We start from the raw sequence: 12,650 nt of genomic DNA, 5'->3' as shown, positions 1-12,650 counted from the left end.
GGACGACTCAGATCGGGAAATCCTCCTCACAGGGTCTGCAGCCAACAGCCCGGGTGGCGCCCAGGAGTCCCCTCCACATCGCTGTCCTGAGCAGGGCCACACAGAGCTGGGCGCCCAGAGACACTGCAACCTCAACTCCAGGAAACTTTAAAGAACCAACTGCCCACAAAACGAAAACCTCCAGGATCAACAAGACGGCAGCAGCGGGCCAGCGTGGCTCAGTGGCGAGTGCCACCCAGGAACCAAGAGGCTGTGGGCTCGACCCGCAGTGGGGGGTGTGGGAGGCAGCCCATGGATGGTTCCCTCCTGTCACTGACGTCTCTCTCTCGCTCCCTCTAAAAATCAGTAACAGCATCTTCTTTAAAAAAGAAATCCTATAACCTTTACCGAAAAAAAAAAAAGTAGCAGAAGGGCCCACGTGAGGTGGGGTGGATGTCGGCCCTGCAGACGCCGCAGCAGGGGCGGGAGGCGGGGCAGGGGAGCCGGGGGCAGCAGACAGCAGGTCCCTCGTGCTGAGGGGCTTCGGCTTCCCACGAAGGCTCAGGGGCACCGAGGAGGCCCCACTCCAGGGGGAGACGCTGGGTCAGCTGAGCAAGCCTCCCCAGGAGACATCACTTCCAACCTGGAGTTCCACCCGCCCACTGCTGAGGGAGGAGACTCAGATACCCACACGTGTCTGGAGGCACCAAGGGGCCAGGGACCCGGGTCCCAGGGCGCCGAGTCAGCTCTGGGAGGTTCGAGCCCGGGCGGGCATGACACCGGGGCCCCACGTGGAGACCCGGCGCCTGTGCGGCTGCTCCGAGGTCACGACGCCCTGGGCCTTGGGGACGGAGGGCAGGCCCGTCTCGGCACTGAGCCGGGCGGAGGGAGTGGGCGGAGGACGGAGCGCTGCACGCCCGGCACGCCCTGCACCTCACCTTGGAGGCTGGAGCTGAGGTCCCCGAGGTCTGCAAATGGGTCCAGGCTCTGAGACTTGGCCCGGCTGGCCGGGGGGCCGGGAGGGGCTGGCTGGCCACCAGGAGAGAAGAAGGGGCCTGGAGAAGGACAGAGGACATTAAACAAGCGCCATCGCAGGGAGACGCAGCCCAGCTCTCCGCCGAGGCTCAGGCGCCACACGGACACGCACGGGAGCAGGGCTGCTTCCGCTGCCCCCACCGAAGACCCCTGGTGCATAAAGGCCTAAACGTCCGTGTCCTCCTGACTTGCTGCTGCTGCTTCCTGGACCCTCCGCCGCCATCTGAATGTGCTCTGTGTTGGATATTTTAGCTCTTACTGTTACTATGACGGCTGCCCTCCCTGCTCCCCCTCCCCCTCCCCCTGGCCATCACCACGCTGCTGTGTCTACGAGCTCTGCACGTATGTTCTTCGGCTAATCCCTGCACCTTCCGTCACCCAGCCCCTCCCCCCTCCCCCCCTCCCCCTCCCCGTCAGTCGGTTCCATGGCTCCAGGCCCCTGGCTCTATTCTGTTTGTTGTGTTCAGTAGACTCCAGAGGAGTGAGATCATGTGATACTTGTCTTTCTCCGACTGACTGATTTCATTTAGCACGAACTCTCCCGGTCCCTCCGTGCTGTTGCAAAGAGTAAGAGGTCCTTCCTTTTAACTGCTGCACAGTGTTCCCTGGTGTAGATGTTCCACAGCTTTAACCTATTCACTAGAGGCCTGATGCACAAAATTCGTGCAAGAGTAGGCCTTCCTTCCCCCAACTGCTGGCACCGGCTTCCTTTTGGCTCCTGGGACCCAGGCTTCCCTCTCAGCACCCGTTTCGTCTGGAAGGTTGTCTGGTCTAATTAGCATATTATGCTTTTATTATTACAGATCTGCTGATGGGCACTCGGGCTGTTTCCAGATCTTAGCTATTGTAAGCTGTGCTGCTATGGACATAGGGGTGCATATGTCCTTTCTGATTGGTGTTTCTGGTTTCCTGGGATGTATTCCTAGAAGTGGGATCACTGGGTCAAATGGCAGCTCCATATTTAATTTCTTGAGGAAACTCCACACTGTTCTCCACAGTGGCTGCACCAGCCTGCACTCCGCCAGCAGAGCCCGAGGGCTCCCTTTTCTCCGCACCCTCCCAGCACTGGCCATGTGCTGGTGGTAGCCATCTGACAGGTGTGAGTGATACTTTGTTGTCCTTTTAATCTGCATCTCTCGGATGATCAGTGACACTGAGCACTTTTTCATGTCTCTTGGCCGTCTGTATGTCCTCTTTGGAGAGGTGTCTATTTAGGTCCTTTGCCCATTTTGAATTGGACTGTCTTCCTGGTGTTGGGTTGTGTGAGGTCTTTATATATTTTTTAAGTGAACCCTTATCAGATGCATCGCTGTCAGATACAGCCTCCCACTCAGTGGGCTCCCTTTTCACTCTGACGTATAATGTTCTTTATAATAGTGTCAGTTTGAGACTAAGTGTCAGAAACTGAAACATCTGAGTAAATTGCTGCACAGCCACTCGGAGGAACATAACCATTCCAAATGCTGGCGACGCCCACAGGAAGGGGCTCTTACAAGTTCACAGGCAGGAGAATGTCCTATGCAAAAAGGAACGTACCACAGTTCTCAAAAAACCCACAAAAAACCAGGACATAAAGTAACAGTTAACCTCACGTGCAGACTGCGATGCAAATGGAAATAGCGGGCAGTCTACCAAAGGGGTCTTTAGTCATCGTCCAGCTTTGGTGAGACTGGAGGCTGGGGGGCTCCTGGGCAAGCCAGTCACCAGGAGGTCCTGAGGGGACGCTGCCACAGGCCTCGTCACAGGGTCACCTCCGACAGCCCCGCACAAGCCAGTTTCCCAACACGACAGAATCACAGACGGAGGAAAGGACAGATGTCCAGCCAGTGAACGTGGGACCCCCTCCGTGTCCTGGGCAGGCTCCCCAGAGGCACAACAATGGTGGGACACAGCCACCACTCAGAGACGCTGCGGTGAGAGGGTCGCCCGTGAGCCGTGTCCTACACACCACGCGCCCACAGGAGACAAGGAAGGGAGCACGTGGAGGGCGCCTGGCGCCTGTGCACACCTGCAGGAGCGGGCAGGGCGCCTGGGACAGCCCTGGACCTGCTGACCAGGGTGTAGCCCGTGCCACCAGGACCCCTGTCCCTGGGAGGGCATGGTTGCGTCTTGGTGACATGGAGGAGGGGCAGGGCCGTACCGTCTGTGGCTGGAGCGGGGGCCGGGGCCTCGGCCCAGGAGTCCCATCCTCCCAGCAGGTCCGGGTGGCTGGCCGAGGTAGACATCCTGCTGGGCTCGGCTGGCACGTCCCCTGGGAGAGAGCAGCAGCATGTGTGGGGCCCCAGTGGGGGTGGACCGTGGCCTTCAAATGGCTCCTACCCACCGTCCCCACACACACCCACACACAGACACCTGCCACGTGGGAGCAGGAGGGACAGAGGACGGCCGGCTGGTGCACCCGGCCAAGTCCCAGTGGGCCCTGCTGGCTCAGCCAGCACTGACCAGCCTCCCCTCCTCACAGGCCGTGGATACCTCATGCCACTGAAGGGACGAAGGAGAAGGGTGAGCGGGAGGAAAAGCTCCCAGGAGGACGCGCCATGTCCGCCTCCCGCAGAGGCTCACACACTTCACGCACGGTGCACAGGGCGCCCCCAGGACCTTCGCCCACCCTCCCCGGAGCCTAGCAGAGCACGAGGGTGGACACCAGCGGCCACCTCATCCTCCGGGGAGGGAGGCCCTGCAGCCCCGCAGCTACTCACCCAGCTGCAGGAAGTCGGTGCCGCAGGCCGGGGGCGGGGCGCTGTGGGTGGAGGGGAAGGACGCAGGCTGAGCGGCCAGAGAGTCTGAATTAAGAAATTCCCCCAAGAGATTGGGCTTGGAGCAGGGCTGGGCATCTAGATCGGACGTCAGCAGGAGAGGGTCGAATGGGTCGGCTGCAGAGACACCAGGAGCGGGCAAAGTGAGGCGTGTGTAGGCACCACAGGAGCCCCCAGCCCAGAGCGCCAGGCCCCCGGCTGCGCAGCCTGGATGATGAGCCCACCCCGTGGGCCCAGGAGGACATGGAGGGACCGAGAGCTGGGCACACCCTCAGCCCCGATGTCCTCGCCTCAGACAAGCAGCCCAGAGGACGTGAGCTCAAGGGGGGGGGGGGACCCCCGCAATGCGGCCGCCTCCTGCTTCCCCTCTTGGCTGCGGCCCCGCTCGCCCATCCTCAGCTCTTCCCAGGCCCTGGCGGCTCACAGACCTGGAGGCCAAACCACTGGAACCCTCTCAGCTCACATACCGGCTGCAGGGGGCCCGCCCGTGGTGGGGGCGGGGCTGGTGAAGAGCAGGGGGGTCTCCCCACCGAGGAGGTCGCCTGGGGCACCCTCGGGAGCAGACTCCGGGGCTCCCAGGAGGCAGCTGAGCAGGTCGGCGTTGCTGGTGGGGCCCCCAGGGGCCGGAAGGGGCGCCGGCCCTGCCTCGGAGTGCAGCCCCAGCAGGTCGACGCTGTCCTCTGGCGGCCTGGGCTCCTGCGGCGTGGCCGGCCTGTTCGCATCAAAAATCAACTCTCGCTCCGGGGCCTTCGCTGCTGGGCCTGGCGTGTCCTCGTCCACCGTGTCCCTGCTCTCGGCGGAGAGCGTGGCCGCATCCTCGTCCGACAGCTCGCTCTCCCCTGCGTCCTCGGCCGGGGCGGACGGTGTCTCCTGGGCCACGTTGCTCTCTGGGCCCGGCTCCCCGTCTCTCTCCTCTGAAAGAGAGCAGTGCGCTGACGGCCGAGCCACGCTGATGGGCAGCGGGCGGTGACGCAGGAGCCCGGGGGGAGGGTCTGAGGGCAGCCGAGCGGCGCAGGCCTGCGGGCCCGGGCGTACCCTGCCAGTCCAGCGTGTGCAGGAAGTGGTTGGTGTCCGCGCCGCTGCTCTGCGGGGACTCCGACTCCGTGGGCTCAGCGTCGGGAGATCCCGTCTCGGCGTCGTACTGGGCGCTGGAGCCCGGCTGCCTGGGGAGCTCGGGCTTCCCTGCGGGGAGAGGAGGGCATCAGGCCACCGAGCCCCGGTGCACCGTCCTGTAGCAGCCGCAGCCCCGCTCCAGACCACCGGGACCACCGAGTCCAGTCTGCGCATGGATCCCAGTGCAGGCTCAGACGCTGGCTTGGGTCTCACGCATGCACACACATGTATACGCGCCTGTGCGCACACACACACACATGCTTCACAGCACACCACACACCTCGGGTACTTGGCCGTCTTCACGTAAGGAAATGTGCACATTGCACCCAGGGCACGAGGGGTGCTGAGCCCTGGCCACAGGGGAGCACAGCCGCGGCCAGGGCACTGCCTACGCTACTTCCTGTAATTGCTCTGAAATAGGAAGACGAGACTGAACTGAGCGGAGGGGCTGCCAGGAAAAAGCTCTGGCGTGCTGGCGGCCTGGCTGTGCCCAGCTGGTCCGGACGGGGCTCTCTGCCTGCTCCCGGTGCCGGGCAAAGGGGCTGCGCATCCAGAAAGCAAGCCCTGCCGCCAGGACAGACCTGGCCCTGCTGCGGGGCCGCCCAGGGCGCGGGAGGCGGTGGAGGGTCCTGGCGCTGGCCCACAAGGACTCACCGAATTTAGACAGGACGTCCTGCTGCTCCTCTCGGCTGGAAAAGAGGATCTTGGGGTTCAGCCCCCTCATGCTGGAGCTCTCCCAGGGCGGAGCCTCCCGGCTGGGCCTGTCTCGGGGCTCCACCTCCACCTCGAGGCTCACTTGGAACAGATCTGGGTATTTCTCCTGAATGTCACAGGCGTCCAGGTCATACCTGCAGGGGGGCCACACCCCAGTGAAGGGGGCAGGACCCGTTTCACAGCTCACCCCACGTCCCCCGGACACGAGCACAGACCAGGCTACACCCCAGTCTGGCCGCAGGAGCACAGTGGGCGCAGTCTGTGCACCAGGCGTGAGCACCTCTCTGAGCAGCACCAGCTTGTCAGGGGAGCACTGGGCCTGCCCTCGCCCTGGGTCCTGGGTCCAGGCCAGGCCGCCTGAGATACTAAATATGTTTCCATGGAAATGATCGCCCTACAAACGCCCCAATGGCTTCAGAGGCCCCGCAATCGCCTGCAGTGAGGGCAGCATGGTGGCCTGTTGCTGTGGGCCAGGGAGGCAGCACCCGCCCCTGCTGGGAGGGAAAGGGAACAGGCAAGAAGCCAAAGGCTCTGGTCTCCACGCACCACTGGAGGCAGCGGCCAGGGGCGGGGCACAGGGCGCACAGATGCGTCCAGGGCGCGTGGCAGTAGTGACTTCAGTGACCACGGCACCGACAGCCTCTGCCTCTCCAGGGAACCCAGTGAGTTAGTTCACAGACACCCAAGGTCACCCTGACGCTCATGCGCTGAGAAACCGCAGCCCCGGGCGCAGGCCAGTGCACCCAGCACCTGTGTGCGTCTCCCTTCACGTAGCAGAGCAGTACAATGCAAAACAGAAATACAAGACGGCAGCAGGTTCCCGAGACCGAGGTGGGGAGGGAGGGCTCTGCCGCCCCCACTGTCCGTGGGGCACCACCCAAACCGCCCCCCACCCCCGGGCCAAAGGGGCCGAGGAGACACCACACAGGGGCTCAGCGAGGGCGGTGGAGCCACAACAGCTTCTCCACGGAAGGAGCCCAGTGACACGCCCTGGGTGGCGCCCACTGCTTCACGCTCCCCGTCCACAGCTCTGCCGGGGACGCAGCAGAGCGCCATGCACGAGCCCTCCTCCGCGGCGTCCCCTGCCCACCCGCCTGCCCCAGAGGCCACGGCTTGCCTGCCTTTCTAGGCTGGGCACCTGCAGCGAGCAGACGACGCAGGCGACCTCCCCGGCAGGAGCCCCGCTGCAGCGAGGCCGGGAGGGGGGAGCCAGGCGGGGCCACGCAGGGGAGCACATGGCCTCGGCAGGTCAGCCCCAGGCACCACCCGGGGCCACCCATCGGGCCTCCCCAGCCCCAGTGGCCCAGGAGACTGGCCAGGCCGGGCCCCCCGCTGACCCAGCAGGCCAGTGAGGGCACAATGAGGGCCTGTGAGCAGGGAGCGGCCGGCCCTGGGCTGCAGAGGGACAGGGCCCAGCCCACTACCCCTGACACACTTGCTAGGAAACGAAGCGCTGACTGAGGCAGAACTGGAGCCTTTCTCGACGCCAGGCAGACCAAGACAGAGGGGAGCTGCCCAGCACGTGGTCCTAAGGCCCACCAACCCCACTGGAAAGACCAGCCTGGACAGCTGGCGCTGACTGGGTCGCCCTAAGGCCCACCCACAGCACAGACACACCAGGGCCCCGCCCGCTCTCCAAGCCCCGCCTGCCCTGCCCTCCTGTCCACGGGGCCTCCTGCTGGCCTTCTCCTCAGCGCGAGGGGCTCCTAGGGGTGCCCGCGAGGGACACAGCCAGGGAGCGGGGCAGCTGGTCCCAGGCAGCCCGACCCGAGGCCCAGGCCGCGGCCGTGACCCTGCTCCTCGACCCCACAGGCTCCACGGAGCTGCTCAGGCACCTGGACTCCTGTCCTGCGCTCCTTCCTGACCAAGTGGAGAGCCCACAGGCCCCGGACAGGGCGGGACGCACCCTCTGGCGACCCCGCCGGCGCCCCCCCCACCCCCCCACGGCCCTCCCCTGGGCCGCCAACGCACTTGGCGAACTTCACGGTGGTGGCGTTCCGAGGCACGAAGCCCGTGTGGAACTGGACCTGGAACATCTTCATGGACGCCATCTGCAGGGAGAGCACACCGGGGCTGGGAGGGGCCGGGCCTCCGTCACCCCACAAGCCCGAGGGCCCTGCACCAGCTCCCGGTGCTGAGCCCGGGGCGTGGGGACCGCACCCTCCCCCACAGCGGCCCCTCGGGCTCTGGGATCCCACCCAGACGGCAGTGCCGACCCGGGGGAGCGCTCACCTTGGCCTGCAGCCTGCCTCCCAGGGTGGACCGCGCATGGTAGATGGCGATGAGCACGTCCCCTTGGACAGCTGTGCCCAGCGGGATGACCGCTTTGCCGTCCTCGATCCTGAAATCCCTGCGGGGAGGACGGGCGGGTCCCTGTGAGACAAAGCCATGCCCTGGGGCGGCACAGCGAGGCCCGGGACACAGCACACCGGCCCCAGCAGTCTCAGCTCCCTGGTTTTGCTATGAACTACCCTGGGGGGGGGTGGGGTGCTCCAGGCAACACTTCCATGGAGCTTCTCAGCACGCCGTCGCCGTCGTGGGGAGCTTGACGCTCAGCAGAGGCCTGTCTGCTGCGCCTCGGGGACCTGAGGCGGGGCTCCAGCCGCCAGGGCCCCTCCCATCCGCCCGGCGCGCCCTCGTTGCCCTGGCTTGCGCTCACCGCATCCTGTCGTACTCCTGGGACGTGGTGGCCACGCGCTCGTCCCCCACGTAGACCTCGCAGAAGGGCCGACAGCCACTCCTCTGCTTGTTGAACAGCGGCACGGGCGTCATGACGATGGCCCGCACCAGGATCGGCTTGCTGTGGGGCGTGATGGGCTCCTCCGCCACCATGTCACACATGTACTCGATGTACCTGAAGGAGACACAGCACATCACACGTGCTGTGCACAGCCACACACATCACACATGCTCTGCATGGCCACACACATCACACACATGCTCTGTGCATGGCCACATACCAGGTCACACGCATGCTCTGCACGACTACACACCACCTGACACACATGCTCTGCATGGCACATCACACACAAATCACACACATGCCCTGCATGGCTATACACATCACATGCATGCTGTATGCTGTGCACAGCCGCACACGTCACACACATGCACACACCCCATCACAGGTTCTAGTTCCATCTCCCAAGCGTGATGCTGTAATTTTCACTCAGTTCAGAATCTTGTCACATTTCATGGGTTATTAAGAAGTAGACTGGTTAACTCTGAAACACTGAGGGGTTTCCCCGGCCCTGTTACAACTTCTACTTGAATTCTCTTTAGCCCGTGATGTTTTGTAGTGTCTAGTCCAGTGATGGCGAACCTTTTGAGCTCAGCGTGTCAGAATTTTGAAAAACCCTAACTTAACTCTGGTGCCGTGTCACATATAGAAATTTTTTGATATTTACAACCATAGTAAAACAAAGATTTATATTTTTAATATTTATTTTATATATTTAAATGCCATTGAACAAAGAAAAATCAGCCAAAAAAATGAGTTCGCGGGTCACTTCTGACACGTGTGTCACAGGTTCGCCATCACTGGTCTGGTCTAACTTGGCTGTGGTTAAGGGCCCGCGAGTGGCTGTTCTTGCCGAACATGCATTCCTGGGAAGGACGCGTCCACCGTGGAACACCCTGTGGACATCAGGTAGACCCGCTGGGTGGGGCCGACTTCAGTGCGTGCGCTGTCTGTCCTTCTGGGAGGGCGGGTGCTGGCCCCACCGCCTGGGATCCTGGGGTGGCGTCTCTCCTGGCTCCGCTGTGTCTGCTCCGCGAGCCACTGGGCGCACTCCGGCCTGTCTCCACAGCGCCCCCTGAAGCTGGGCTCCTGCCTGGGGACCCCTCCTTCACTTGCTTCTAATCAGCAGGAGGGATGGGCAGTGCCTTCCGTGCAGTCACGCTCTCGCCAGCCCAGCGGACTTGTCTTGGGCTCTCGCCAAACCCATCAGGAGGCCGATGCCGGGACCTCAGCACAGCAAACCCGAGAGCTGGGAAGCGGGTTGGGGCTCAGAGAAGAGTTCCTGGGAGCACCGCCCGCTCCCGACGGCAGGGCGGCCCGGCCCAGAACTGGGCGGGAGTCCAGGCGGCTGCGCCACGGCTGACCCTCAGGCTCCCTCACCGACCGCAGCCCGGCCAGGCTCTGTCCCGAGTGCAGACGGCCCCGCGCTGGCCGCTGCCCCCACCCTTCCACGGCCGCCATGGCTGGCGGCACCCTCCGGCCGGGGGCTGGTTTGTCAGCTGCTCCGCCGGGTTCTCCTCCCTGGTCTTCTCTTGGCCGCTGAGCAGGCTCCAGCGCTCAGTGCTTCCCCCGCTGGCTGCCAGGACAGCAGTCTTCCGCTGCCCCGGGTTCTCAGGGGACCTTCTGCAATGGCTGCCAGCAGTTTCCGCTCACCTGAGCGTGGCTTCCGCGGGGAGCACGGGCCAGCAGCTGGCCTTCTGTGTCCATCTGTGCTGCTCAATCCTGCTGGGTCCTGGGCACCTGAGGTTTGGTGCGTCGTGACCTTGAGGAAGTTCCCGGTGCCTGGCTGGTCAGAGCTCCGTGACCCCACCGAGGAGGGTGTGGCGGGCGGCGTCCAGCGCCTTCTGGGGTCCTCTCCTGCTGGCCCTTGGAAACTGACACGTGGGAGGCGGCCTTCACCGCGCCTGCGCGGCCAGGCCCAGCATCTCCAGGCCTCTCCCTCGCAGCCTCCCTGCCTCCCTGCCCTGCAGGTGCCGCCTTCCCTTCAGTGTCTGCAACGCCGTACTCAGACGCAGTGAACCTCCCGTCAGGCACCTCTAGGCACCTGCCTGTGCCCCTGGGAGCCACACCCCAACCCATCTGTGAGCGCCCTCGGGGACTGGAGGACGGACTCCCCAATCTCTGCGGTCTCGCCTGCTTCTGCACACGCGCTGGCCACTGGCTGGCCCTCCTCCGGCCCCCGGCTCACGTCCTTGGCTTCGACTGCGGACGGGCCCATTGCTCTGAGGACCAAGTGCTGTTCCTGAGTCTGAAGCTGGTCCCACTGCTGTTTAAGTAGCTCTGCACACACGCACGTCCCCGAGGAAGCAGCTGGGGTCGGGGGTCCCAGTGTCAGGCCACTCCCCACTAACAGCCCTCCTCCCGCTCTGCCCCGATGGTGAGCGGCTGCTCACGGGATCCCACGCGGCTCCGGACCCTCAGCACAGCTGGAATTCAGGAGCAAAAATGGCTCTCAGGCCCGCATGGCTCAGTGGCTGAGCGTCAACCATGAACCAGGAAGTCACAGCTCTATTCCCGGTCGGGGCACATGCCCAAGTTGTGGGCTCCACCCCTAGTGGGGCCTGCAGGAGGCCGATGGGTGTTCTCTCACTGATGTTCCTCTCTCTCTCTCTCCCTCTCCCTCTCTCTCCAAAAAAATCAATAAAAACATTTTTTAAAAAGACTCAGGTCACATGCTGGAAGGGTCAGCAGTCCTTTTGCTTGGTGGCCTCGCCCACTTTCCCGCGACACAGGACACAGCTGGTGGCTGGCTCCCTGCATCCAGGTGGCCCCACAGCAGGACGGCCTTTACCCGCCCCGCCCCGCCCCGCCCACTGTCCACAGGCTGTGCCACCATCCAGGGCAGAAGGAAGGGCCTGAACACCTTTCTTTCTTCCAGCATCACCCGCCCAAACAGACCCATGTGCACAGAGCTGGCGGCCAGAGTGCTGCCCGTCGCCTCAGACACAGGCTTCAGGGACACACGTGCTACAAGGGCTGGTGCCCGGGAACCGGATAGAGGCACTGCCTGCCACTCAGGGCCGAGGAGGCTGACTCTGACCCTCTGGCTGGGCTCCTGTTGGCACAGCAGGGACAGGCCTGGCGGCACGGGCAGCTGGCGCCCCACCCACACTGCCCACCCCTTTCCGAAACCCTTCCCACCTCCAGGGCCCACGGCGACCACACCAGGGACACCGCATCCAGTGTCCGACCGCGGACAGAGTACCTTTTGTGGGACGGCCAAATGCCAGGCGGGCAGCGCTTCATGCTGAACATGTACACGGCGGCCTCGGCGGTGCTGAAGAGCCGGCAGAAGCACAGGAAGGAGCAGACGGCCACGGCCGACGCCGCTCTCCCGTCCTAGGAGAGGGCACAGGCAGCTCCCTGGGGCCCAGCACCGCCTCCCGGGGGCAGACCCCAGGCCTCCTGGGCAGAGCACGTCCTGAACGTGCAGACACGCGTCCACACAGATGGGCGCCTTCATGACGGCACAGGACGCGGCGTCTCCAACGGGACACGCTTGCCTCACTGCCCCCCACGTGCACCCCTCCCTGAGCCCTCCTGGTGTCGCTCCCGAGTGGCTGCCCAGCACCAGGACAGCTGTCCCGACCTTCGCACCCACACTCGGCAGGTGCCGTGTGACGCCACACACCTCAGCCTCTCCGCGCAGTGGGGTAGGGTCCCCAGCTGCCGTCAGGAGGGACAGAGGTGGGTGCCGGGGCAGCGGCCTCGGGGCAGGGCCGTGGAGAGCCCTGGGTGCTGCCTTGAGGGGAGACGAGAGAATGCACTTGGGGCCACCGCACGCTGCACCTGTGTGGGCAGCTTCCCCAGCAGCAGCTAATGCCCAGGGGCCTGGAGGGGAGCCCTGCTGGGCACCCAGACGCTGCCGGGGGCATGCGCCAGCCCAGCACCCCACAGTCCCTGGCCCAGGAAGGGGCAGGCTGCTGGTGCCCCACTCCCCACCCGGGCCACCACCCAGGACACCGCCCCATCTGACGCCCGGGGTTCCTGACTGTCCTCCGTCCCCACAGCCCCGGTGCCCTCCTCTAACGCGGCGCACACTCACCGTGCAGTGCAGCACACACACGTTCTTGTGGTCCTGCCGCAGCCACCAGTGCATGTCCCTGCAGATGCTGTACAGGCTGCGCAGGCTCGGGGCGCGCCGGGCCGCCCACCCGCACTCGGACACCTGCAGGGCGGGCCCAGCTCAGCCTGACACCCTGCACCCCCGTCGGGGAGGCTCCCCTCACGCGCGCCCGCCCGCTGGCACACTCCTCTACGACAGGGTTTGTGCCAGGCAGACAGACCTGGCGACGGGAACCAGGGACAGCCTC

At 64.5% G+C, this 12,650-nt stretch overlaps 1 protein-coding gene across 5 annotated transcripts in view; it reads right to left on the bottom strand.

Annotated features, from left to right (window-relative positions):
• The window catches only part of GAK (cyclin G associated kinase), a 48,385-nt gene that overhangs the window by 5,003 nt on the left and 30,732 nt on the right, over positions 1–12,650 (bottom strand). For all 5 annotated transcript variants that reach the window (XM_059678089.1, XM_059678083.1, XM_059678079.1 and 2 more), the window contains 11 exons: positions 12,383–12,505; positions 11,543–11,676; positions 8,257–8,451; positions 7,830–7,947; positions 7,569–7,648; positions 5,538–5,731; positions 4,806–4,952; positions 4,238–4,684; positions 3,714–3,887; positions 3,155–3,265; positions 918–1,034 (listed from right to left, as the gene is read on the bottom strand). In XM_059678089.1, coding sequence (XP_059534072.1) covers positions 918–1,034; positions 3,155–3,265; positions 3,714–3,887; positions 4,238–4,684; positions 4,806–4,952; positions 5,538–5,731; positions 7,569–7,648; positions 7,830–7,947; positions 8,257–8,451; positions 11,543–11,676; positions 12,383–12,505 — 1,840 coding nt within the window. The remainder of the gene's footprint in view (positions 1–917; positions 1,035–3,154; positions 3,266–3,713; positions 3,888–4,237; positions 4,685–4,805; positions 4,953–5,537; positions 5,732–7,568; positions 7,649–7,829; positions 7,948–8,256; positions 8,452–11,542; positions 11,677–12,382; positions 12,506–12,650) is intronic.

Source organism: Myotis daubentonii, chromosome 1 (assembly GCF_963259705.1).
Source record: "Myotis daubentonii chromosome 1, mMyoDau2.1, whole genome shotgun sequence".
Classification (NCBI taxonomy): Eukaryota; Metazoa; Chordata; class Mammalia; order Chiroptera; family Vespertilionidae; genus Myotis; species Myotis daubentonii.
The sequence above is the reverse complement of the archived record's forward strand: the minus strand, read 5'-3'. Positions and strand labels throughout refer to the sequence as shown.